General features: G+C 45.3%; 1 protein-coding gene across 3 annotated transcripts in view; it reads left to right on the top strand.

Moving 5' to 3' along the window:
* Positions 1–5,809: 5,809 nt before the first annotated feature.
* The window catches only part of stard3nl (STARD3 N-terminal like), a 33,314-nt gene continuing 12,954 nt past the window's right edge, over positions 5,810–26,169 (top strand). For 2 of the 3 annotated variants that reach the window (XR_007247416.2, XM_048529674.2), the window contains exons 1-7: positions 5,810–5,898; positions 8,596–8,855; positions 13,854–13,931; positions 14,018–14,095; positions 15,017–15,070; positions 19,642–19,762; positions 21,507–21,605. Coding sequence is in view for 2 of the 3 variants with exons in the window: in XM_048529674.2 (XP_048385631.1) it covers positions 8,637–8,855; positions 13,854–13,931; positions 14,018–14,095; positions 15,017–15,070; positions 19,642–19,762; positions 21,507–21,605 (649 nt within the window). In the remaining variant the exon portion in view is untranslated. Of the gene's footprint in view, positions 5,899–5,948; positions 6,028–8,595; positions 8,856–13,853; positions 13,932–14,017; positions 14,096–15,016; positions 15,071–19,641; positions 19,763–21,506; positions 21,606–26,169 lie in introns of those variants that run through there. The other variant, XM_048529675.2, reaches the window with a different exon arrangement.

The raw sequence follows: 26,169 nt of genomic DNA, 5'->3' as shown, positions 1-26,169 counted from the left end.
TTTCATTAATAGAAGGATTGAGTTCAAGAGCCATGAAGTTATGCTCCAGCTATACAAAAGCCTGGTTCGGCCACATCTGGAGTATTGTGTCCAGTTCTGGTTGCCTCATTACAGGAAAGATGTGGAAGTGTTGGAAAAGGTGCAGAGGAGATTTACCAGGATGTTGCCTGGAATGGAGGGAAGGCCATACGAGGAAAGGTTGAGAGAGCTAGGGCTTTTCTCTTTAGAACAACGAAGGATGAGAGGTGACTTGATAGAGGTGTACAAAATGACATTAGGTATAGATAGAGTGGTCAGCCAGGGACTTTTTCCTAGGGTGGAGGTAGCTGTTAGGAAGGGACATAGTTTTAAAGTGAGTGGAAATAGATGCAGGGGAGATGTCAGAGGTAGGTTCTTTACTCAGAGAGTGATCGGGGGTGGAATGCATTGCCGGAGAGGGTAGTGGAGTCAGGCTTATTAGGGGCATTTAAGCAGCTACTAGGTAGGCATATGGATGATAGTATAAGGTGGGGGTAGAGGTTATATAGACCTTAGGTCTAGGGTAAAAGTTCGGCACAACATTGTGAGCCGAAGGGCCTGTAATGTGCTGTACCGTTCTATGTTCTATTCCATTTTGTCCCTTCAACCCTAAGAACAATACCCAACACTTTTTGAATGTTTTGGCCTCAACAGCTTTCTCTAGCAAAAAATTCTGCAGGCTCACCACTTTCTGGGAGAGAAATTTCTCTTCATCTTGGTCCTCAATTACCTAAGCCTATATCCATAAAATGCGATGCCAGATTCTGGACCCCTCATTCATCAGGACCATCTTTCCTGCATTGACCCTGTCTAGCCCTGTAAGAATCTTCTGTAAGAAACTTACAGAATACTAAGAGGCCTGGATTGAATGGACGTGGAGATGATTCCATTACTAGGAGAGGCTAGGTCCTGAGAGCACAGCCTCAGAATGAAGGGATAACCCTGGAGAACTGAGCATAAACAGAATTTCTTCAGGCAGAGAGTAGTTAATCTTTAATTATTGCTACAGAAGGCCGTGGAGACTAAGTCATTCAGCATATCTAACAATGAGATAAATTCTTAATTAGTAAGCGTTCCAGGGAGAAGGCAGCAGAGTGGAGTTGAGAAACGTATCAAAATTCCCCCTTATTCTACTTAACTTGAGTACAAAGTGATTCAATCTCTTTTCATATGGCTGTCCAGCCAACCCAGGAATCAGTTTGGTAAAACAGGGTAGAGCTGGATAAACACAGCAGGCCAAGCAGCATCAGAGGAGCAGGAAGGCTGACGTTTCTGAAGGAGGGTCTCGGCCCGAAACGCCAGCCTTCCTGCTCCGCTGATGCTGTTTGGCCTGCTGTGTACATCCAGCTCCACACTTTGTTATCTCAGATTTCCCAGCATCTGCAGTTCCTTCTATCTCTGTTTCAGTTTGGTAAACATCTGTTGCACATGCTCCACATCTTCCTGCAGTTATGGAGACCAAAACTGCACACAATATTCCAGGCACGATCTTACCACGGCCTTGTAAAATTGCAGCAAGACATCCCTGCTCCTGTACTTGTATCCTCTCGCTATGATGGCCCACATTCTTAATGTCTAACAAACATCCTCATTGTCCCTGGCTATTTTAATATTGCGAAATGCCAATTTTCTCATTTATAATAAATGTTCCTCTTTTGAATCATAGGACCCCTACAGTGTGGAAACAGGCCCTTCGGCCCAACAAGTCCGCACCAACCCTGACCCACCCCCCCAGCCTACATCCTTGAACACTACAGGCAATTTAGCATGGCCAATCCTCCTAGCCTGTGGACTTTGGGCTATGGGAGGAAACCGAGCACCCAGAGGAAACCCACAGAGACATGGGGAGAATGTGTGGAGTTTGCACAGACAGTCGCCCGAGCGTAGAATTGAACCTGGGCCCCTGGTGCTGTGAGACAACAGTGCTGACCACTGTTGGCACTGGATGCAGACTGATATCACCATTAGACCTAAGCAGGCAATTTTCCAGGATGTTAGTGATAAGAGAAATGGCTTTCCTACAAAAGCCAACTCAGTAAAGTCTGTTGCAAGTTGCTATCTACTTTGAAGAGCAGTATTATCACGACTCACACCATCACTGATAGGCATTGAAATTGGGGAAAGCAGATTGAAACAATACCTTAGCTATTAGGGATATACGTAAATGCACAAAATTTTGCCAAACAAAATGCAAAGCCAGGCCTATCAGTAAGTAAACCAGTAATTAAAGCAAGGATTATAGGTGGCATGTGGTAGAGGACAAATAATTATTTAAAGGTGAGGTCAGAAGGGCACTGAGTATGAAAGTAGATAACATATGGGCCACAAATCTAATTGTATATCATAAAAACATAGAAAATAGGTGTAGGAGTAGGCCATTTGGCCCTTCAAGTCTGTACCACCATTCAAAATGGTTATGTCTGATCATGCAAACTCAGTATCCCATTCCCACTCTCTCCCCATACCCATCGATCCCTTTGGCTGCATGTCCAGCTCCTTCTTAAATATATCTCATGAAATGGCCCCAACAGCTTCCTATGGGAGAGAATTACACAGGTTCACAGCTGTCTGAGTGAAGAAATTCTTCCTCATCTCAGTCCTGAATGGTTTACACCCTATTCTCAGACTGTGACCCCTTGTTCTAGACTTTTCCAAAATTGGGAACATTCTTCCCACATCTAGCCTGTCCAGACCCATCAGGATTTCATATGTTTTTACAAAATCCCCCCTTATTCTTTAAATTCCAGCAAACGCAATACCAGGCAATCCAGTCTTTCTTCCTACGTCAGTCCTGCCATCCCGGGAATCAGTCTGGTGAACCTTTGCTGGACTCCCTCAACAGCATGAATGCCCTTCCTCGGACTACAAGACCAAAACTGCAGGATTTTGATTTTATATAGCTGTGTATTGGATACCAAGAAGCACAGAACCCAGATGTGCATCAGTCTGTGATACTCTAGTTGTGTAAAAAGTGTTAATAAAGGTCTAGATATCTGTCTCAATAAGATTCAAAGTCTCTCTGGACATTTTATGCATACTATAAATTATGAAAAACCACAAAACACTCAATAAGTCCAAAACAAATTCAGTTGAAATTACGTCAGAAAAGAACAGAAAGGAGACAGGAAAAAAAGGTGAACAGACACAATACCTAAGTCTATGATGGAAATTGGAAAATTAAGGTCAGAAATCACACAACACCAGATTATAGTGAACACGGGGTAGAGCTGGATGAACACAGCAGGCCCAGCAGCATCTCAGGAGCACAAAAGCTGATGTTTCGGGCCTAGACCCTTCATCAGAGAGGGGCATGGGGAGATGGACTGGAATAAATAGGGAGAGAGGGGGAGGCGGACCGAAGATGGAGAGAAAAGAAGATAAGTGGAGAGGAGAGTATAGGTGGGGAGGTAGGGAGGGGATAGGTCAGTCCAGGGAAGACGGGCAGGTCAAGGAGGTGGGATGAGGTTAGTAGGTAGGAGATGGAGGTGTGGCTTGGGGTGGGAGGAAGGGATGGGTGAGAGGAAGAACCGGTTAGGGAGGCAGAGACAGGTTGGACTGGTTTTGGGATGCAGTGGGGGGAGGGGACGCGCTGGTTTAGGGATGCGGTGGGGGGAGGGGACGCGCTGGTTTTGGGACGCGGTGGGGGGGAGGGGACGCGCTGGTTTGGGGACGCGGTGGGGGGGAGGGGACGCGCTGGTTTTGGGACGCGGTGGGGGGAGGGGACGCGCTGGTTTTGTGACGCGGTGGGGGGAGGGGACGCGCTGGTTTTGGGACGCGGTGGGGGGAGGGGACGCGCTGGTTTAGGGACGCGGTGGGGGGAGGGGACGCGCTGGTTTAGGGACGCGGTGGGGGGAGGGGACGCGCTGGTTTTGGGACGCGGTGGGGGGAGGGGACGCGCTGGTTTAGGGACGCGGTGGGGGGAGGGGACGCGCTGGTTTAGGGACGCGGTGGGGGGAGGGGACGCGCTGGTTTAGGGACGCGGTGGGGGGAGGGGACGCGCTGGTTTTGGGACGCGGTGGGGGGGAGGGGACGCGCTGGTTTTGGGACGCGGTGGGGGGGAGGGGACGCGCTGGTTTAGGGACGCGGTGGGGGGAGGGGACGCGCTGGTTTTGGGACACGGTGGGGGGAGGGGACGCGCTGGTTTAGGGACGCGGTGGGGGGAGGGGACGCGCTGGTTTGGGGACGCGGTGGGGGGAGGGGACGCGCTGGTTTTGGGACGCGGTGGGGGGAGGGGACGCGCTGGTTTTGGGACGCGGTGGGGGGGAGGGGACGCGCTGGTTTTGGGACGCGGTGGGGGGGAGGGGACGCGCTGGTTTAGGGACGCGGTGGGGGGAGGGGACGCGCTGGTTTAGGGACGCGGTGGGGGGAGGGGACGCGCTGGTTTAGGGACGCGGTGGGGGGAGGGGACGCGCTGGTTTAGGGACGCGGTGGGGGGGAGGGGACGCGCTGGTTTAGGGACGCGGTGGGGGGAGGGGACGCGCTGGTTTTGGGACGCGGTGGGGGGAGGGGACGCGCTGGTTTAGGGACGCGGTGGGGGGAGGGGACGCGCTGGTTTAGGGACGCGGTGGGGGGGAGGGGACGCGCTGGTTTAGGGATGCGGTGGGGGGAGGGGACGCGCTGGTTTAGGGACGCGGTGGGGGGAGGGGACGCGCTGGTTTTGGGACGCGGTGGGGGGGAGGGGACGCGCTGGTTTAGGGACGCGGTGGGGGGGAGGGGACGCGCTGGTTTTGGGACGCGGTGGGGGGAGGGGACGCGCTGGTTTGGGGACGCGGTGGGGGGGAGGGGACGCGCTGGTTTAGGGACGCGGTGGGGGGAGGGGACGCGCTGGTTTTGGGACGCGGTGGGGGGAGGGGACGCGCTGGTTTTGGGACGCGGTGGGGGGGAGGGGACGCGCTGGTTTAGGGACGCGGTGGGGGGAGGGGACGCGCTGGTTTTGGGACGCGGTGGGGGGAGGGGACGCGCTGGTTTTGGGACGCGGTGGGGGGAGGGGACGCGCTGGTTTAGGGACGCGGTGGGGGGAGGGGACGCGCTGGTTTAGGGACGCGGTGGGGGGGAGGGGACGCGCTGGTTTAGGGACGCGGTGGGGGGGAGGGGACGCGCTGGTTTAGGGACGCGGTGGGGGGAGGGGACGCGCTGGTTTAGGGACGCGGTGGGGGGAGGGGACGCGCTGGTTTAGGGACGCGGTGGGGGGAGGGGACGCGCTGGTTTTGGGACGCGGTGGGGGGAGGGGACGCGCTGGTTTAGGGACGCGGTGGGGGGAGGGGACGCGCTGGTTTAGGGACGCGGTGGGGGGAGGGGACGCGCTGGTTTAGGGACGCGGTGGGGGGGAGGGGACGCGCTGGTTTAGGGATGCGGTGGGGGGAGGGGACGCGCTGGTTTGGGGACGCGGTGGGGGGAGGGGACGCGCTGGTTTAGGGACGCGGTGGGGGGAGGGGACGCGCTAGTGGGAGGGGACGCGCTGGTTTTGGGACGCGGTGGGGGGAGGGGACGCGCTGGTTTAGGGACGCGGTGGGGGGAGGGGACGCGCTGGTTTAGGGACGCGGTGGGGGGAGGGGACGCGCTGGTTTAGGGACGCGGTGGGGGGGAGGGGACGCGCTGGTTTGGGGACGCGGTGGGGGGAGGGGACGCGCTGGGCTCCTCTCAGGTTTATTTGAAAACACAAGCTTCTGAAAGCACCTCCACATCTTGGAAAATGAGGGGAGAGGGAGACACACAGCGGCGCTCAGAGGAATTACACGCTGGAGGAAGGCGTGGCCCCACCCACACCGACCCAAATGTAACCCCGCCCCGTCCGATCAAGTCACGTGTGTGTTCCCCGCTAACCTGCCCCCGGAGCTGTGTGTCCCCGGCAGTGGTTCCGGTTCCGAGCGGCGGACTGAGGTAAATCCAGGCGCTGGCCAGCCGCGGTGGGTGGGGGGCGGCGGTGGTGGATTGAAGGCCTGGGCCGCACTCGGGGCTGTTCCCGGACCTGGGCCGCCCGGCGCTGGTTCTGTCTGGCGGCTCCGTGAGGTGGGGGATTGAGTGAAATCTCACCCCGATCTGGAGCGGGTCTGAGGGCACCACCCCCCTCTCCCCACCCCCCACCCCCTCTCTCTACCCCTGCGGGGAGCCACCCCTCTCCCCCTATGGGGAGCCAACCCCACCCCTCTTCTTCCCCCCCGCCCCCGCCAAGGCGAGCCACCCTTACCCTTACCCTTCAACCACCCTCACGGGGAGCAACACCCCTGTCCCCACCCCCCTCACTGTGGGGAGCAAACCCCACTCCCATCACCTTCCCCCACCCCACAGGGAGCCACCTCCCACCTCAACCCCTGCATCCCCCCTGCCCCCCCCCATGGGGAGCTACCCCTCCCCTCAACTACCCCCATGGGGAGCTACCCCTGCTCCTTAACCCTCCCCCACCCCACTAACCCCCAAGATAATAAAATGTGAGACTGGATGAACACAGCAAGCCCAGCAATTTTGTGCTCCTGAGATGCTGCTTGGCCTGCTGTGTTCATCCAGCCTCACGCTTTGTTATCTCGGATTCTCCAGCATCCGCAGTTCCCATTATCACTAACCCCCAACCCCACCTCAGCACCAACCCTTTCTGAACACCCTCCCAATTCCAATCGCCCGTCCACCTCAACCCTCACCTCCACCCCCTGGGGGGCTCACTTCCTGGTCATTGCTCACTGCCCTCCACTCCTGGGGGAGCACCCAACCCTCTGGGCTCCCATGGCTCACCCCTTGTTTACAGCTAGCTTTTGAATAGGCATTCAGATACTTTCGATATTATAATCATCTGAGTCTGACAGTGGCTCAGAGCAGTTGTTTAAATGCTCTGGAAGGCTTATAAATTGATTCTGCTGCTGTAGCATCTTGCTTGAACTGGTCACTAGTCTACTTGCAAGATCAGATAGAGCAAGTTTCCTTTTCTCTTGTTGCCCCAATTCATACTGAAACAGTTTTAATAATGGATGATACTGACAAAATGAATATAATGCTTTATAAAAGATAGTAGGAACTGCAGATGCTAGAGAATCTAAGGTAACAAGGTGCAGATCTGGATGAACACAGCAGGCCAAGCGACATCGGAGGAGCAGGAAAGCTGACGTTTTGGGCCTAGACCCTTGGTCAGAAAATCTTTTCAGAAACCTTTTCTAAAGAAGGGTCTAGGCCCGAAACAATAGCTTTCCTGCTCCTCTGATGCTGTTTGGCCTGCTGTGTTCATCCAGCTCTACACCTTATTATCCCTAATCAAGTGTGCCAGGAGTCTCAAAGGCAGGGCAGCTATTGAGCTGAGACTTTAGACAAAGAGCCCCCTCACTTTATTCTCAGCCAATGTATGGCACAAAGATGACCATTTGATTCTACTGGTCTGAGCAATGGTTTTTAAAAGTATGAAATGAGAATCCTCTTGCCTGACCATCTCACCCTATCACATTCTTTTTTGCCCTTTTCCATGCATATGTCTAGTTTTATCTTAAGTGCATCTTCTATATACTATTCATCTCAACTACTATTGATTGGAAGAATGAGTGGCAATATAACTAAATGATACTAAAAGAGATGGAAGATGACAGAACTGGGGTTGTTTGTGCACAAATCTTTGTTGAGGTCGTGCCTGATTAACAAAGCAATTATTGCAGTATTATAGGTAACGGGCTTCATAAAGCCCACTGAAGGACTATGAATACAAAAGTCAAGAAAGTGTACTGAATCTATAAAGAACACTAGTTTGACTCCAATAGGTATTACTACATCCAAAACCAATTTACGAGGGACATGAATGTTTTGGAGAGGATATAGACAAATTTGTTACCATCTTCCTCATCCCTGAGACTTGCACATACCATGAAAGATGGAAGAAGCTCACCTTGTTCTCCTTTTGAGTAGAGAAGACGTGCTGCGATTCTTGGAATTGTGAAATAAAAGCAGAGCGCTGGACATCTGGCAACATTTCTATAGAGAAAGAACAGTTAACAGCAAAGAGTAGACTTGATAATGTTCAAAATCTTTGTAAATTATTCTTAATATTGAAACTGCTTGTAATGGCTGAAAAGACAAAATCCTAAGGATGGGAAAAGATTGGTAAGAGAATCAGAGGTGACATTGGAAGGAACAAACCTATTACACAGTCAGCAGTTTGAATTTAGAAAGGGTGGTAGAAACAGAGACTTCAAATGGAAACTGGATAAATACTTCCAAAAGAGAGTTTTATATTAAAATGAGTAGGGCTAACGGTTTGCTCCTTGAAAGAGCCAACACAGACTCTATAGAATCACAGTACACAGAAGGAAGTTTTATTCAGTGCTGCATACCATGGTTTAATGCATCTATCCACTGACAAGGAGGAGCAGCTCTCATGCTTATGAACTGAGCAACCCTCCTCCTTCTAGGCATCGGAGATTCTGGTGGCAGGGGCTTAACGCAGTGGGAGTTTGATAGGGGCAGTGGTAGTTAGATTGGGAGTGGTAGTTGTATTAATACAAGTTTCCTGGTCCTTATTTGAGGAAAGCAAACCATGTGCTTACTATTTTTACATTCTCCTCCTACACTTCTCTGCTGAACTGTCATGTTTCTGTTCTTGTACAGCTGCTTCTGGTGATGCTGAAGCTACGGTAGAGCCGTGCAGGATGAGCAGATTGCCGAATGACCAGGAGGAAGCTCGAGCTGATCGTTTCAATTCCAATACTTCCCTTAGTACCGCACATTCCATTCACACATCCCAACTTGCAGCTAAATTAGAGCCATACAGTGACAGGAAACCTATTTCTGATGTTAGGAGGACTTTCTGCTTATTTGTTACTTTTGACCTTTTATTTGTTGGTTTGCTGTGGATAATAGAATTAAATGTAAGTATTAAACTCCATTTTTAATGTAGGCTTCTGCAGTCAAATGATAGCTTTGTATACATCCCTGTGTATATTCTGCAAATGACTTGGGACTGATACCCTGTGACAAACATGTGCAGACTGGGTTAAGTTGATCAAATTGTTGGAGATGGAAAAAGTAAGGGGTGAGCCTCAGATAGAGAATTGGGATGACTTGGTGAGACAAACTTGCTGGGAATGGACAGAGGCAGGATAGAGGCTCTGATAAAATATCGATAGCATGTGGCCAGTAGTAATAATCGCCCATCCAGTGAGACTAACATTTTTGGAGATCAAAGGACCAAATATTATTTTTTGAATTTAAAATAGATTACTTCTATTGTCATTGTGAGAGTCTCTCTTCCTAAATCGCAATATTTAAGTTTGGCTGGTATTTTTGCTCATTGTGGGTGACAAGTTTAAGAACTTAGCTGCGTTTCGGCAAAGTGTCACTTCACTTTATACACACTCACAGCCAGTGTAAGGCACGAAAGTTACTATTTGACTCTGCTGGTCTATGCAAGAAGGCAGAGCAGGGGTTATTTTTGCACAATTTTTTTGAAGGAAGCTTGACTTTAACAAAACAGTTAATACGATAGTTTGTGTAATGGTCTTTATAAAGCCCAATAAAGGACTGAGTGCAAAAGTCAGAAAATTTGTACTGAATCCATAGCGAATACTATTTTGAAGCCAATAGGTGCATTCGATTCAAATCTAATTTTGGACAGTGTCTCAGAGATTTAGTATGGTGGTTTCAGGGATCAGGATTTATAGGGATGTGGAAACACTGACCATGTCCATCTTGTTCTCCTGCGAGCAGAGAATTGCTGATTTGTTGTATTTTCTTGCACTTTGTCCAGTTTTCCTCACGTTTTAAGTTATGTTTTCCACTCTTAATTTTCACATTCCTTCCTTTTACGTATCAGCAACCTTCCATTGTTTGGGTGACCATACTGCATGCACTGCTGTCTTGAAGAGATCCGACTATATCTACAGTAGGAGAGGACGTTCTACTATGTATTTTTAAAACATTTGTGGAATCTGAGTGCCACTGTTTGACAGCATTCATTGCCCACAGGGTAATTAATGGACGAATAGCTCTGGAGTCACATGTACACTAGGTTAGGTAAGGATGATAGATTTCCTTCCCTCAAGGACATTAATGAACCAGATGGATTTTTTGGCAGTTGGCAGTGGTTACATTATTGCCAATAGGTGAGCTTTTTATTCCAGAATTTTATTGAGTTTTAGAGAGAGTTGAGATATTTTAACATGCACCATAGCAGGATTTGAACCATTTCTTTTTTTTTAAAATATAAATTTTTAGAATTAAATTTAGTTAAATCCTACCTTGGTAGCCATGGAGTTTCAACTTAATTAATTTAATTTAATAAAATTCTGGAGTTGATAGTTAGCCTCAATAATGGTGACCATGAAACCGTCATTGATTGTTGTGAAGAGCAATCATCTGGTTCGCTAATGTTCTTTAGGGAAGGGAGTATGCGTGGCCTGGCATACATAACTTCAGTTCCCCAGCAATGTGGTTGACCCTTAACTGCCCTCTGAAATAGCAGAGCAATTCATTCAGTTCGAGAAGATCTCCCATTACCACTACCTCAAGGGAAATTCAGATGGGCCAAAATACTTTGACCATGCCTGGGTCATGCATATCATGTTTTGAAAAACCCTCTGATAGAGAGCTTTACTTGTGTCAACTTCATTTAAGCAACACAGTATTGCTGTACACACAGCTTTAATGTAAATTTAATCCTTGACCCATTAACTGATGAGGTTGTAGAAGAATGGGTTAGTAAATTTGTGGATTACACTAAAGTCAGTGGAGTTGAGGATAGTACGGAAGGATGTTGCAGGTTACAGAGGGACATAGTAAAGCAGCAGAGCTGGGCTGAGAGGTGGCAAATGGAGTTTAATGTGGAAAAGTGTGAGGTGATTCACTTTGGAAGGAGTAACAGGAATACAGAGTACAGGGCTAATGGTAAGATTCTTCGTAGTGTGGATGAGCAGAGAGATCTCCGTGTCCATGTACACAGATCCCTGAAAGTTGCCACTCAGGTTGATAGGGTTGTTAAGAAGGTGTACGGTGTGTTAGGTTTTATTGGTAGAGGGATTGAGTTTCTGAGCCATGAGGTCATGTTGCAGCTGTACAAAACTCTGGTGCAGCCGCACTTGGAGTATTGCGTACAGTTCTGGTCACCGCATTACAGGAAGGATGTGGAAGCATTGGAAAGGGTGCAGAGGAGATTTACCAGGATGTTGCCTGGTAAAGAGGGAAGGCCTTATGAGGAAAGGCTGAGGGACTTGAGACTGTTTGTCTTTTTTAGAGAGAACAAGATTAAGAGGTGATTTAATAGAGACATACAAGATGATCAGAGGTTTAGATAGGGTGGACAGTGAGAGCCTTTTTCCTCAGTTGGTGATGGCTAGCACGAGGGGACATAGCTTTAAACTGAAGGGTGAAAGATATAGGACAGATGTCAGAGGTAGGTTCTTTACACAGAGTAGTAAGGGCATGGAATGCCCTGCCTGCAACAGTAGTAGACTTGTCAGGTTATGGAAAATAATGGAATAATGTAGGTTAGATGGGCTTCAGTTTGGTTTCACAGGTCAGCGCAACATCGAGGGCTGAAGGGCCTGTACTGCACTGTAATGTTCTACGTTCTAGATCTGAATGATTCAAAGGCCTCAAACAAAGGTGGTCAGCTTAAGTCTGAATGTCAATAATCCATTAAATTGACCTTTACATTAAACCAAAACAATCAGTTTCAGTTCCACAAATCCTGGAGCCTTTTTTAAAAAAAAAACCACGAGGGAAACAGGAGGCAGAATGTCTCTTTGAATGTCCTGACCTTTTCACCCACTAGCCCAACACATGGTCCCCCAAAACCCATTCTCCTCATATATATTGCTGCAAAGTGTGAAGAGGAAATGGCAGGGAATCACAATAATGGGGCAATCCTTTCTGGGGTAAAATCAAATTAACATCTGCAAACTGGGAGCGTGGAAGTAATTACAGATTAACAGCAGTTATTTTGGTGAGAATCAACACTGCAGCCCGTCATTTTGAAAACTTGTTCTTAGCTGAAAGTGCAAGGAATGAGAAACTTAAAGCTTCCAGGGGCCTGTAATATGGCAGTTACTGAGTAGAGTTTAGGCAGGCCTTCACAAGGTACATAGAACATTACATCACATGAAAAGGCCCTTTGGTCCCTGATGATGGTTTCACATGTTAGTGCATATCAGGGACCAAAGGGCCTTTTCATGTGATGTAATGTTCTATGTACCTTGTGAAGGCCTGCCTAAACTCTACTCAGTAACTGCCATATTACAGGCCCCTGGAAGCTTTAAGTTTCTCATTCCTTGCGCTTTCAGCTAAGAACAAGTTTTCAAAATGACTGGCTGCAGTGTTGATTCTCACCAAAATAGCTGCTGTTTAATCTGTAATTACTTCCACACTCCCAGTTTGCAGATGTTACATTTGATTTTACCCCAGAAAGGATTGCCCCATTATTGTGATTCCCTGCCATTTCCTTTTCACACTTTGCAGCAATATATATGAAGAGAATGGGTTTTGGGGGAGCATGTGTTGGGCTAGTGGGTGAAAAGGTCAGGACATTCAAAGAGAGACATTCTGCCTCCTGTTTCCCTCGCGGCCTTTTCTTTTTTAAGAAAAGGCTCCAGGATTTGTGGAACTGGAACTGATTAAACCAAAACAATGTAATGTCAATTTAATGGATTATTGACATTCATTCAGACTCAAGCTGACCACCCTGTTTGAGGCCTTTGAATCATTCCGATCTAGAACATTGCAGCGCAGTACAGGCCCTCAATGTTGCGCTGACCTGTGAAACCAAACTGAAGCCCATCTAACCCACACTATTCCATTATCATCCAAGATAATAAAATGTGAGGCTGGATGAACACAGCAGGCCCAGCAGCATCTCAGGAGCACAAAAGCTGACGTTTCGGGCCTAGACCCTTCATCTGAGAGGGGGAAGGGGTGAGGGTTCTGGAATAAATGGGGAGAGGGGGGAGGTGGACCGAAGATGGAGAGAAAAGAAGATAGGTGGAGAGGAGAGTATAGGTGGGAGGTTGGGGGGGGGGGGGGGGGGGAACGGACAGGTCAAGGAGGTGGAATGAGGTTAGTAGGTAGGAGATGGAGGTGCGGCTTGGGACAGGAGGAAGGGATGGGTGAGAGGAAGAACAGGTTAGGGAGGCAGAGACAGGTTGGACTGGTTTTGGGATTATCATCCATATGTTTATCCAATGACCATTTAAATGCCCTTAAACTTGGCGAGTCTCCTACTGTTGCAGGCAGGGCATTCTACGCCCTTACTACTCTGAGTAAAGATCTGTTTTAATTATTCTGATATGGTGTTTATGGACTTATCAAATTTTGCAACTTGGTAAGAGTCCATTTAGCTTAATGTGTTCCACTCTGTGACAGAGTTCTGCACCCTGTCTATTTCCTGCTCTTCCTGTATATGCCCTTTTATTTATTTTACATAGTATTAGCTCATTCCATACAAATGCACCTGGGGTAACAAAAGGCCATTTCTTCTGGATATTTATTGTAAATTATTAGTTCTAGATTTTCATGGTAAATCAGTATTTTGAGTAGTTTCGGAAATGAAACTCCATGCTTATGCTAGCAATGATCCAATGGCAAACGTGATGAATAACTGCAATGTATCAGATTATCCCAAACTGAATAGTTTCTTTTACAATAGCTTGATAATTCTTTTGTTTTCATGGAATGTAAGAACAGCATTTGTTGCCCAACACTAATTGGTGATTATTAGGACATTTCTTAGTGCCTACAAATTGGTAATGTTTAATATATCTGATCCATATTTAAAATCTGAATAACTGCCAATATGTATCTGGATGTTTGATTATTTAATCCCCAGTTTCAATAACCATTGATGGCAAAATAATTCCACTTGTGTCTTTTTCTTCTAGGTAGATGGTGGCATAATTCATAGTTTAGAACGTGAGGTCATTCACTATGACTTCCATAAATCTTACTTTGATATCTTCGTGAGTAGATTTTCTCTTGAAATATTTTATTTAATGTGGCTTCAAATACTTCTCAGTTTTTATCTAATCCTCTTTGTCCTTCCCAGTTACTGGCAGTATTCCGATTCGTTATGCTGGTTATTGCGTACGCTCTGTTTAGGTTAAACCACTGGTGGATGATTGCGGTGAGTGGTGTGAAAATATTGCAGCCGTTCCTTGTTTTAAGACATTGAAAATCTACCAACTGTCAGCCAGAAACTGACCTCTTCTTGAATCCCTTCCTCAAAACAGATGAGAGCCTTATATTAAAGTTGTCTACATATGGTGACGTGGACTATCGATGCAGTGAAACGAAGCTACTATCATGTTCATTTGGGGAATGTGTAGCATCAAATTCTTTGTAAACTGCCCAGCAGTTTGCTCTAACTGAAGTCTTAAGTTATTGGTGGTCTAGCAGTTAGGATTTGGCGCTTTGTGGAGTCATATCTGCGTGGGTTTCCTCCAGATGCTCCAGTTTCCTCTCAGTGCAAAGATGTGCAGGTTAGGTGGATTGGCCATGCTAAATTGCCCATAGTGTTCAAGGATATGTAGATTAGGTGGATTATAGGGGTATGGGTCTGGGTGGGATGCTCTGAGGGTTGGTGTGGACTTGTTGGGCGGAAGGGCCTCTTTCCACACTGTGTAGGAATTCTATGAAAGAGCACCTCTTGTCAATTGGGTGATGTAGCAATTTACATTTCAGTGACCTGTGAGCTTTTGATATGAGTAACTAATCTGGTGCACACACAATTTTTCTCTCCCTTCAAATGTTATCTTGCTGTTCTACACACTCCAGAATGATGCAGAGAGCATGACCCCTGTCAGGGCTGGATAATACAAATCGAGGGTTTGGTCATGATTACCTGATTTTTTTTGTTAGGTGCATCTGATCGAATGAATAACTTTGGATAAAGTGTGATCGTTTTCATGAGTGGGATCACACTTCTAACGTTTAAGTAAAGTTAGATTAATCTTTCATCAGTACTGAGCATTTAATTACTGAATCCGCCGTTTCTCCTTTTTATAACTACAAATGCTTCTTCTCTTCATTATTCTTCTCTTCACAGATTACAACAGCTGTCACCAGTGCTTTTCTAATTGTAAAAGTAGTTGTTTCCAAGGTATGTACTGACTGTGCTTCAAAATGCTGAGTAAAATATTAATTAAGATGGGACTAACTGCCTTTGAAATCAAAGCAGCATTTGTCAGAGTATGATATCAAGGAGAGGTAGGAAACATGAAGGCAATGGGAACCGGGTGCAAAAACTCTTCACAGGGTGGAATTACATGTAGTACAAAGGAAGATGTTCGTGATCTTTAGTGGCCAGTCATCACAGTCCCAGTTCACCACTGCTAAAGTTTATCTAGATAGTGTCCTAAACTCACCTGTCTTCAGCTGTCTCATCAATGACCCATCCTGCAGTCAGAAGTGGGTAGGTTCGTTGATGATTGTACAGTGTTCAACACCAAACAGCAGTCTGTCTATTCAGCAAGAATCAGGTAACATTCAAGGTTGATGTGTGCATAAATGTTACTAATCACTTAGGTGCCAGATAGTGGCACTTGAAAGGATCTGAGTCTCTTCCCCCTTGATTCAACTCATGTTACCATCATGAATTTCTCACTATGAACAACCTGGGGCTAACCATAGTCCAGAAACTGGACTTGACCACATTCTGGCTGCAACGTCAGGCTAGAGGCTAGGAATTCTGCAGTAAGCAGCTCACCTTTTGACTCCTGAAGTCTCTCCGCTATCTAAAAGGCAGAATTCAAGAGTGCAGTGGACTATTTTCCCCTTTACTGGATGAATGCAGCCTCCAGCAGTACTCTGGCTCAACATCACCAATGCACAATGCTAGCAATATATACCACCTACAAAACACACTACATTAATTCACCAAGATTCCTTTGACAGTACCTTCCAAACTGTCAAGGACAGGGCCCTAGAGTTTGTTCTGTTATTCATCAGTGATTGTGGGCTTCGCTGACCGGGCCAGCATTTCTTGCTCATGCCCCTTGTGAGGTTATGGCAAGCTGCTTTCAAAGAACAAAGAAAATTACGGCACAGGAACAGGCCCTTTGGCCCTCCAAGCCTGCACCGATCAAGATCCTCTGTGTAACCTGTCATCTATTTTCTAACGGTCTGTGTCCATTTGCTCCCTGCCCATCCATGTACCTGTCCAAATATATCTTAAAAGACGCTAACGTGTCTGCGTCTACCACCTCTGCTGGTAATGCGTTCCAGGCACCCACCACCCTCTGTGTAAAGAACTTTCCACGCGTATCTCCCCTAAACTCCTCGTCTCACTTTGAACTCATGCCCCTTAGTAATTGAGTCCCCCACTCTGGAGAAAAAGCTTTTTTTGCTATCCACCTTGTCTATACCCCTCATGCTTTTGTAGACCTCAATTAGGTTCCACCCCCCCCTCAATCTCCGTCTTTCTAATGAAAATAATCCTAATCTATTCAACCTCTCTTCATAGCTAGCACCTTCCATACCAGGCAACATCCTGGTGAACCACCTCTGCACCCTCTCCAAAGCTTCCACATCCTTTTTGTAATGTGCCAACCAGAACTGCACACAGTACTCTAAATGTGGCCAAACCAAAGTCCTATACAACTGCAACATGACCTGCCAACTCTTGGATGTGAGTTTGCTCGCTGAGCTGGAAGGTTAGTTTTCAGACGTTTCGTCACCATTCTAGGTAACATCATCAGTGAGCCTCCGACAAAGCGCTGGTGTTATGTCCCGCTTTCTATTTATCTGGTTAGGTTTCCTTGGGTTGGTGATGTCATTTCCTGAGCTACAAATCTTCTCAAAACTCGCTGCCAACTCTTGTACTCAATACCCCGCCAAATGAAGGAAGGCATGCCATATGCCTTCTTGACCACCCTGTAGACCTGCGTTGTCACCTTCAGGGAACAATGGACCTCAACACCCAGATCTCTCTGTTCATCAATTTTCCCCAGGACTTTTCCATTTATTGTATAGTTCACCCTTTAATTTGATCGTCCAAAATGCGTCATCTCGCATTTGCCCGGATTGAACTCCATCTGCCATTTATCTGCCCAACTCTCCAGTCTATCTATATTCTGCTGTAATCTCTGACAGTCCCCTTCACTATCAGCTACTCCACCAATCTTAGTGTCATCTGCAAACTTGCTGATCAGACCACCTACACCTTCCTCCAAATCATTTACACATATATCAAACAACAGTGGCCCCAGCACAGATCCCTGTGGAACACCACTGGTCACAGGTCTCCAATTTGAGAAACTCCCTTCTACTAGTGCTCTCTGTCTCCTGTTGCCTTGCCAGTTTTTTTTTTATCCATCTAGCTAGCACACTCTGGACCCCATGGACTTCACTTTCTCCATCAGCCTGCCATGGGGAACCTTGTCAAACGCCTTACTTTAAGTCCATGTATATGACATCTACAGCCTTTTCCTCATCAACCAACTTTGTCACGTCCTCAAAGAATTCTATTAAGTTGTTAAGACATGACCTTCCCTACACAAAACCATGTTGCCTATCACTGATGAGCCCATTTTCTTCCAAATGGGAATAGATCCTATCCCTCAGTATCTTCTCCAGTAGCTTCCCTACCACTGACATCAGGCTCACCGGTCGATAATTACATGGATTATCCTTGCTGCCCTTCTTAAACAAGGAGACAATATTAGCAAGTTTCCAGTCCTCCGGGACCTCGCCCGTGTGTAAGGATGCTGCAAAGATATCTGTTGAAGCCCTCGCTATTTCCTCTCTCACTTCTCTCAGTACCCTGGGATAGATCCCATCTGGACCTGGGGACTTCTCCACCTTAATGTCTTTTAGGATATCCAACACTTCCTCCTTATGTCAACTTGACCTAGAGTAAGCAAACATCTATCCCTAACCTCAACATCTGTCATGCCCCTCTCCTTGGTGAATACCAATGCAAAGTACTCGTTAAGAATGTCACCCATTTTCTCTGACTCACAAACCCAGATCTCTCTGTTCGTCAATTTTCATGAAACATTATCGTCCATTTGATGTGAGTACACCCACAGTGCTATTAGGAAGGAGTTCCAGGATTTTGACCCAGTGACAGTGAAAGAATGGTGGTATAGAGCAAGTTTGGGTGGTTATTAGTTTGGAATAGAACTTGCAAATGTTGGTATTCCCATGCATGATGCCTGTGTCCTTTTGGATGGTGGTGGTCATAGATTTGGAAGGTGCTGTCTGAGGAACTTTAGTGAATTTCTATAGTACGTTTTATAGATGGCACACACTGCTGCTAGTGTGTGTTGGTATTGGAGGAATTGAAAATTTGTTGTTTTGATGTGGATGTTGTCAAGTTTTGTTGGACACTATTGCAACTGTGCACATTCAGGCATTAATGAAGTATTACAAACATTCCTGACTTGTGCCTTGCAGATGATGGACAGGCTTTGTGTGATAAGTGACTTGTTGCAGGATTCCTAGCTTCTGACCTGCTTATGGCTAGTGCCCTTCAGTTTCTTGTGAATTATAACCACCACAATGTCAACAGCGGGGGATTCAGCGGTGGTAATGCCATCAAATGTCATGGTGCAATGGGTAGATTCTGTCTTCGAAGGATGTGGTAATTGCCTGGCACTTATGTGGAGCAAATGTTAGTTGTCACTTCTCAGTCCAAGGTTGGATTTGTCCTGGTCTCGCTGCATTTAGACATTGACTCCTCAGATACTGATGCAGTCTTAGATGCTACTGAATATTGTGCAGTCATCAGCTAATGTTCCAGTTTCTGACCCCATATGATTTAAGAAAGGTCACTAATGGAGATGGTTTGAGTCTTGGACACTACGCTGAGAAATTTCTGCATTGATGTCCTGGAACCGAAAAGTTTAAACTCTAACAACTCAAACATCTTCCACTGTGCTGTGTATGCCTCCAACCAGCACAGAGTTTCTCCACATGTTCCCATTGACTCTTTTGCTAGACCTCCTTGATGGCACGGTGTCAAATACAGCCTTGATGTCAAGAGCTGTAACCCTTACTTCACTGGAATTCAGCTGTTTTGTCCACATTTGAATCAAAGCTGTAATAAAGTCAGGAACCAAGCAGCCTTAGCGGAACTTAAATTGAATGTCGGTGAATAAGTTATTGCAAAGTGAAGATTAATAGTACTGTGAAAGATCCCTTCCATCGCTTGACAGATAAGCGAGCGTAGACTGATGGGCCAGTAATTGGCCAGGTTAGACTTGTTCTGCTTTTTGTGCACAGGACATACCTGCTTGATTTTTCACATTGTTGAGTGGATGCTAGTGTAACTGTACTGGAACGGTATGGCACAATCTGGAGCACAGATCTTCAGTACTATTTCTGGAATATTGACAGGGTTCTTAGAACACCATTATCTGGACGCTCCTCTCCAAGCCACCCACTACCCTGATTTTGGAGCTATATTGCTGTTCATTCGCTGTTCATTCACTGCCACTGGATCAGAACTTGGAACTCGCTTCCTCCTCGTACTGGGTGTACCTACGCCCCAAGGATTGTAGCAGTTCGAACATATAGCTCTGAATTAGTTTCTCAAGGGCAGTGTGGGATGGCAATAAATTAAGTCTAGCCAGCAACATCCACATACTGTGAAAGAATAAATTCCTTAAAAATTGTGATTTTGTTCCATCATGACTTTTTAATTTGTTAATGGTTTTCATTCTAATTTAGCTCCTGGTCCAAGGTACTGCCTTTGCTTACTTACTGCCAATCATCTCATTCATACTAGCCTGGATTGAGACTTGGTTCCTGGATTTCAAGGTGTTGCCACAAGAGTCTCAGGATGAAAACAGTAAGTGCAGTTACTGCTTTCTGTGCTGTCTGTTCCCCACAGGCTGCACTCCAATAATCAGAGGCTGGTGATATAGATGGTACACAACAGTTTGATTTGTAACACTGAATTATGCATTGAAATCAGTTCAAGTTATAATTTTATCCACAAGACATAGAAGAAATACAGGCAATTTCATGTGATCGTGATTGATCCGATAATCCTCAACTCCACCTTCCTGCCTTTTAATCCAATATTCTTGATTTCTCTTACTGCTTAAAATTCTGTCTGTCTCAGCTTTGAACATAGGGTTATCGAAGCTCGGTTGTTAACTCTTTGGGAAAGAATTCCACAGATTTGCTATCCTCGGAGAGAAGAAATTCCATCTCCTGTATGTCTTAATGTGTGAATCCTTATTCTGAGATTATGCCATTTTGCCCTAGATAGGGGGAAACAATCTTTCCACATCTACCCTGTAAAAATCCCTAAAAGTGCTGTACGTTTTGACAAAGTTGCCTGTCATTCTTCTAGGGTCCAATGAGTAGAAACCTAATCTACTCAATTCCTCCATCTGAGACAGCCCCTGTATACAAAGTTTCAGCTTTGTGAACCTTTTCTGCACTGCCTCCAATGCCAGAATATCTTCTCTCGGATGAGAGAGCCCAAACTGTTCACAGTATTACAGCTGAGATCTAATTAGTATTTTGTATAGTTTTAGCAAAATCTCCCTCTTATACACCATTCCCTTTGTAATAAGGGTTAACTCTCCATTTGTCTTCCCCGTTACCTGCTGAACTTGGATGCTAGCTTTTTGTGATTTGTGGTTGAAGGCTCCCAAATTCCTTTGTTCCATAGCTTCCTCTAGTCTTTCTCCATTTTAAATAATATTCAGCACTTCTTTTCTTCCTGTCAACGTACATTGCTTCACACATTACCGTATTGTATTCCATCTACCAATTTTTGCCTAATCATTTAATAGGCCAGGCAGCATCAGAGGAGCAGAAGCTCACGTTTCGGGTCAGGACCCTTCTTCAGAATATTTCTGGCGAAGGGTCCCAACCCAAAACGTCAGCTTTCCTGTTCCTCTGCTGCATGGCCTGCTATGTTATCTCTGACTCCAGCGTCAGCTGTTCTTGCTATCTCTTGCCTATTCATTTAACGTGCCTATATTCTTCCACAGACACCTTCACCACTTGCCTTCCCAATTACTTTTGTGTCATCTGCAGTATAGCCACCACTCTTGTCCATGTAATCAATATATGTTGTAATAATAGTGGCCCCACCTCTGATCTCTGTGACACACCAGTAATTAGACTGCCATCCTGAAAATGGCCTCCTTATCCCAACGCTCTGTCTTCTATTATTTAGCCAATCCCCTACCCATGCTAATTATACTACCTCCAATGCTATAAGCTCTTATTAGACAGCTTAATGTATGGTGCCTTATCGAAGCCTCCTGAAAATCCAAACATATTACATCCACTGTATTCCTTTTATCTACCCTGCTGTTACCTCCTCAAAGAATTCTAGTAAATTTGTCAGACCTGATGTTCCCCTTCATGAATCCATGGGATTCTACTCTTGATGTAAGAGCATTTAAATCAATAGCACGTTGGTTTATACTCTCGGAAGGTATGATGCATGTCAGGTCAGTAAACTAAATTACAAATCCTAACTTGCTGTTTTAGGGATATAAACTGTGATAAATCTTGTACTATTTGTTCTCCCTGTATCTGTAACACAAATATCATTCTTCCTGTTCTAGGATTCTTTGTAGTGTCTGATGTATCAGAGCATGCACCTCTTATTCTTCCTGGCCCCCTGTCTGATGGACAGTTTTATTCACCTCCCGAATCTGTTGCTGGTGAGTATCATAGATATACAAGGGAAATTGTAGGGATATTTCAACCTGTATAGGCTTATGGCTGTCAATAATCATTAATCAAATGGAATGATAGGCTGTTAATTTACCACAGATATGTGTTCATTGGTGTGAAATGTACAATTGTGTTTAGAATATTGATGGTCTGATTAATTCCCACTTAGATATCCTGCATGCAATCAACATTAATTGGCCATTCATCAAAGTTTTTGCATAAACGACACCCATGATTTGATCAGGAAACAGCAGTTGCCCAGGACATTGCAGAAACTGGGGATGTTATTCTGTCCCAAGTACTCTGATTTATATTGTATTTTTTTAAAAAAAATGTCTCCAGAATCTGGACTTCCATCTTATCCTCTTCCCTGCACAATTTATTTCCACCCACAAACTGATTCTGTATGTTGTAATACATGTTAGTCTGTGAACAAGAGAGAATGGCTCTAAATCTGGTACCTAATGTAGTGCATTCGCTCCCCAAGCACCTGTTACATTAGACAGTTTAATCCTGCCTTAACATTTGGTGCAAGTCACTGAAACTCACCATCTCTTAGAACCAAATTCCTCCCAAAGTCTTCCACCACTGACTAACTCAACTTTTAGAATTTAATTTCATGCCTCCAGATCTGTAAACTCCTACCATCTTCCATTTGCTGCATTCACATTGGTAGAAGAAAGTTCCCCTTCCCTACATCACCAGTAAAACCCTTAATCCCTGGCCTCCAGGAAATTATAATTTATGAATTTTTTTTCCAAGATTGTGACCATCTTTACTTCTGCTTCTGACCCCACTCCCTGCATCCCATCTCTCTTCTTTTAACCCATGTATTTCATGGAGCATTTTGACTGCTCGTCAAACAGCTGTCTTTGTTGTGGCTGGCTTGGCAAGCGAATCAACCACAGCATCCACACCCCAAGCTACAAATCTACTCAAGAACCTTCGTTCATTTTGTGTTTTGACTGATCATGTTTCTGTATAAATGATGACAGTTTTTACGTTAAGGAGACAAATTAGGTAGAGGTTTTATCTGCTTTCCTAATGCATTATATATCATATTCCTAAGTGCTTCTGAAATTGAAGCATTCTTGCATGGAATGGGGCCAGTCCTAAACAATTGAGCATTAGAGGTGCTGCAAGGTACAAAGAAAATTACAGCACAGGAACAGCCCCTTCCCCTCTCCAAGCCTGCACCAACATGCTGCCCATCACAACTTAAAACCCCCTACCTGACCGTATCCCTCTCTTCCCATCCTATTCATGTAATTTTCAAGATGCCCTTTAAAAGCCACTATAGTATCTGCTTCCACTACCTCCCCTGGCAACGAGCTCCAGGCACCCACCACTCTTTTTTTTTTTAGAAAAAGACTTGCCCTGTACATTACCTTTTTAAACCTTGCCCCTCGTGCCTCAAACCATTGTCCCCTGTCAACTGACTCTTCCACCCTGGGGAAAAAGCTTCTGACTGTCCGCTCTGCCCATGCCCTTCATAATCTTGTAGACCTCTATCAGGTCACCCCTCAACCTCGGGTTGTTCTCACTGGAACTACAAAGTTTTTCCAACCTCCCCTTTATAGGTAACGCCCTCCATGCCGAGTAACATCCTGGTAAATCTTTTCTGTACCCTCTCCAAAGCCACCACATCCTTCTGGTAGTGTGGCGACCAGAACTGAACACAGTTGCCCTTGTCCTTATGTGGTATAGGTGTCATCACTTTATCTTTGAACCAAGAGCCATGTTGGCTGGAAGCATGTGCAGAAAATCCAACTGTTATCATGCTTGTAAGAATTGTATTGGTTCACATTTAAAAGTAAGCTTATGACAAAGAATGTTGGTGAAGTTTTGCAACTCTTTTTTTTTCCCACGAGCACTTTTTTTTTCTAGTTTGTATGTTTGTTTTTGTGCATGTTGCAGTAAATATCAGCTACAACCTATTAATATTCCTGAGTAATGCTTACTAAATAGTATTTGTTACCCTGCTCAGAATATGCTTTCCAGTGCTGTAATGTGATTCAAAAATTGAGTTTTGTCCTGTGTTGTGAGCAATTACTGAGTTTTTCTCAAATGTGGACTTCTGCTTTCTGAACAGCCTTTTGGAGCGTGAATTCAGTTCTAACCAGTACGGAAGAGGCTGAGGTGACGCTGATTCTCAGAAGTACATTTTGCTGAAGCACTGAGCAGCTGTTAACCAGTGACTACCCTTCAGTGTAGCCCTGCTGATTGATATCTGTAGGCCGGCTGATCAGGATTGATGTGACCATTTTACATTGAAGTTGTCATGAATGCTGATGTGGTGGTTTTTGTTTTTGGAAGTAATACAATTTCGTCCCGAAACTGGACTGATGGTGTTAGAATGCATAAGTTATTGTGTGGCACGTAGGTTAATGAGCTTATGGTTCAATAGAAGACCCCCTGTCTGGGGCCTCTGCCAGTTCTTTGAACATAGTGGTCCTATTGCATTGCACAGTCTCTCCACCACATCCTGTCCTGTTCAGTTATTTTCACAGAGATCGGTTGAAACTTTTTTCTTTTGAGAGATTGATTCTCTGCCGCAGGAACATATTTCCCAAACCTCTAGTGCCAAGCCATGATCTTAAACCACAGTATTTCCTGCATAGTGAGAGTTTTGGCTGAGCTGCCTGGGTTATGTTGTTGCAGGTGTTAGTTGCGGGAGTTTAACTGTTTTTCAGCCACAGAACAACCACCACTTCACTTATCTTGGGCTGTCTCCTTCAGAATGTGCTGTATATTAAAAATAAACTTCTTCTAAAAAAAGTTTAGCTTTAATAGGAACCAAAAGATCTAATTGCACGGTCGAGCTGTAACTGAAAGTTTGGCCTCTGCAACATTTAAATATTCTGTGTAAATATTTGAATGTTTTAATTTTTCTGCTGTGCTGTGCAACAAAATAAGTTAATCTCTTAAAGACTTGCCAGCGGACAGTAAGACAACATTTGGAACATTACAGCACAGTACACGCCCTTCGGCCCTCGATGTTGTGCCGACCTGTCATACCGATCTCAAGCCCATCTAACCTACACTATTCCATGTACGTCCATATGCTTATCCAATGATGACTTAAATGTACCTAAAGTTGGCGAATCTACTACCGTTGCAGGCAAAGCATTCCATTCCCTTACTACTCTGAGTAAAGAAACTACCTCTGACATCTGTCCTATATCTTTCACCCCTCAATTTAAAGCTATGCCCCCTCGTGCTCGCCGTCACCATCCTAGGAAAAAGGATCTCCCTATCCTCCCTATCTAACCTCTGATTATTTTATATGTTTCAATTAAGTCACTTCTCACTAATGAAAACAGCCTCGAGTCCCTCAGCCTTTCCTCGTAAGACCTTCCCTCCATACCAGGCAACATCCTAGTAAATCTCCTCTGCACCCTTTCCAAAGCTTCCACGTCCTTCTTATAATGCAGTGACCAGAATTGTACACAATACTCCAAGTGCGGCCGCACCAGAGTTTTGTACAGCTTCACCATAACCTCTTGGGATCGAGTTCCAGAACCTCTATTAATAAAAGCTAAAACACTGTATGCCTTCTTAACAGCCCTGTCAACCTGGGTGGCAACTTTCAAGGATCTGTGTACATGGACACCGAAATCTGTGTACCCTGTACAATTATAGTGTATCCACATTCACAGGAAAGATGTTGAGACAATGGATTGCTGCAGGGCAAATTCACTTGACCACTGCAAACAGCAGTGTATTAGAAATATGAAAAAAATCTAAATCCACCTGTTTTTGTTGAACCCAATATTGATGTAGCTGGTGGCATATGATGCAGCACTAAAGGAAGCTATATGGCTAATTGAGTCTGTACCAGTCCCTTGAAAGAGCTATCCAAATAGTGCTCCTACATTACCTTTCCCATTACAACGTAAATATATTTATTTTACAAATTTTTTTCCAATTTCTTCTTGAATATTACAATTAAATCTGCATCCACCACCTTTTCAGGCAGTTCATTCTAGGTCACAACAACTTGCTGTGTTTTAAGTTTTAAAAATTCCTCGTGTAACTTTAAGACAATGCCCTATTTCCTGTATCAAATGGAAGCATCTCTTCTGTCCTCTCTCTAAAATTGTATAACGTAGTGTACATAATTTCTAGTTCTTCATACCCACTGCACATTAAACGTTACTTGTTATACGTCTACCCATTTCACCAGTCTGAGTCATGAAATCTGTTTCCAACTTCCCTAATGTTTGCTACATTTCCAAGTTTCATACCATCAGCAAAACTTTGAAGTTGTACTCTGTATGCCTGGGGCCAGGTCATCCTTGTATATTAGCAAAGAAACTTATTCTAATATTAGTCTCTCTGGGGATACATATATATTTCCTTACCTCTAACAAACCACCATTCCTTGTTGTTTGTTTTTTTTTGCCTGTTAGCCAGCTTTGTGTCCATGGCTTCAGTATCAGTTTAAGCCTATGGGCTTCAATTAGACTCATCGAATCGTAGAGATAAACAGGATGGAAGTAGACCCTTCGGTCCAACTTGTCCATTCTGACCAGTTATCCTAAATTAATC

This window comes from Stegostoma tigrinum, chromosome 5 (assembly GCF_030684315.1).
Source record: "Stegostoma tigrinum isolate sSteTig4 chromosome 5, sSteTig4.hap1, whole genome shotgun sequence".
Classification (NCBI taxonomy): domain Eukaryota; kingdom Metazoa; phylum Chordata; class Chondrichthyes; order Orectolobiformes; family Stegostomatidae; genus Stegostoma; species Stegostoma tigrinum.
This window is presented reverse-complemented; position numbering and strand designations above follow the sequence as displayed.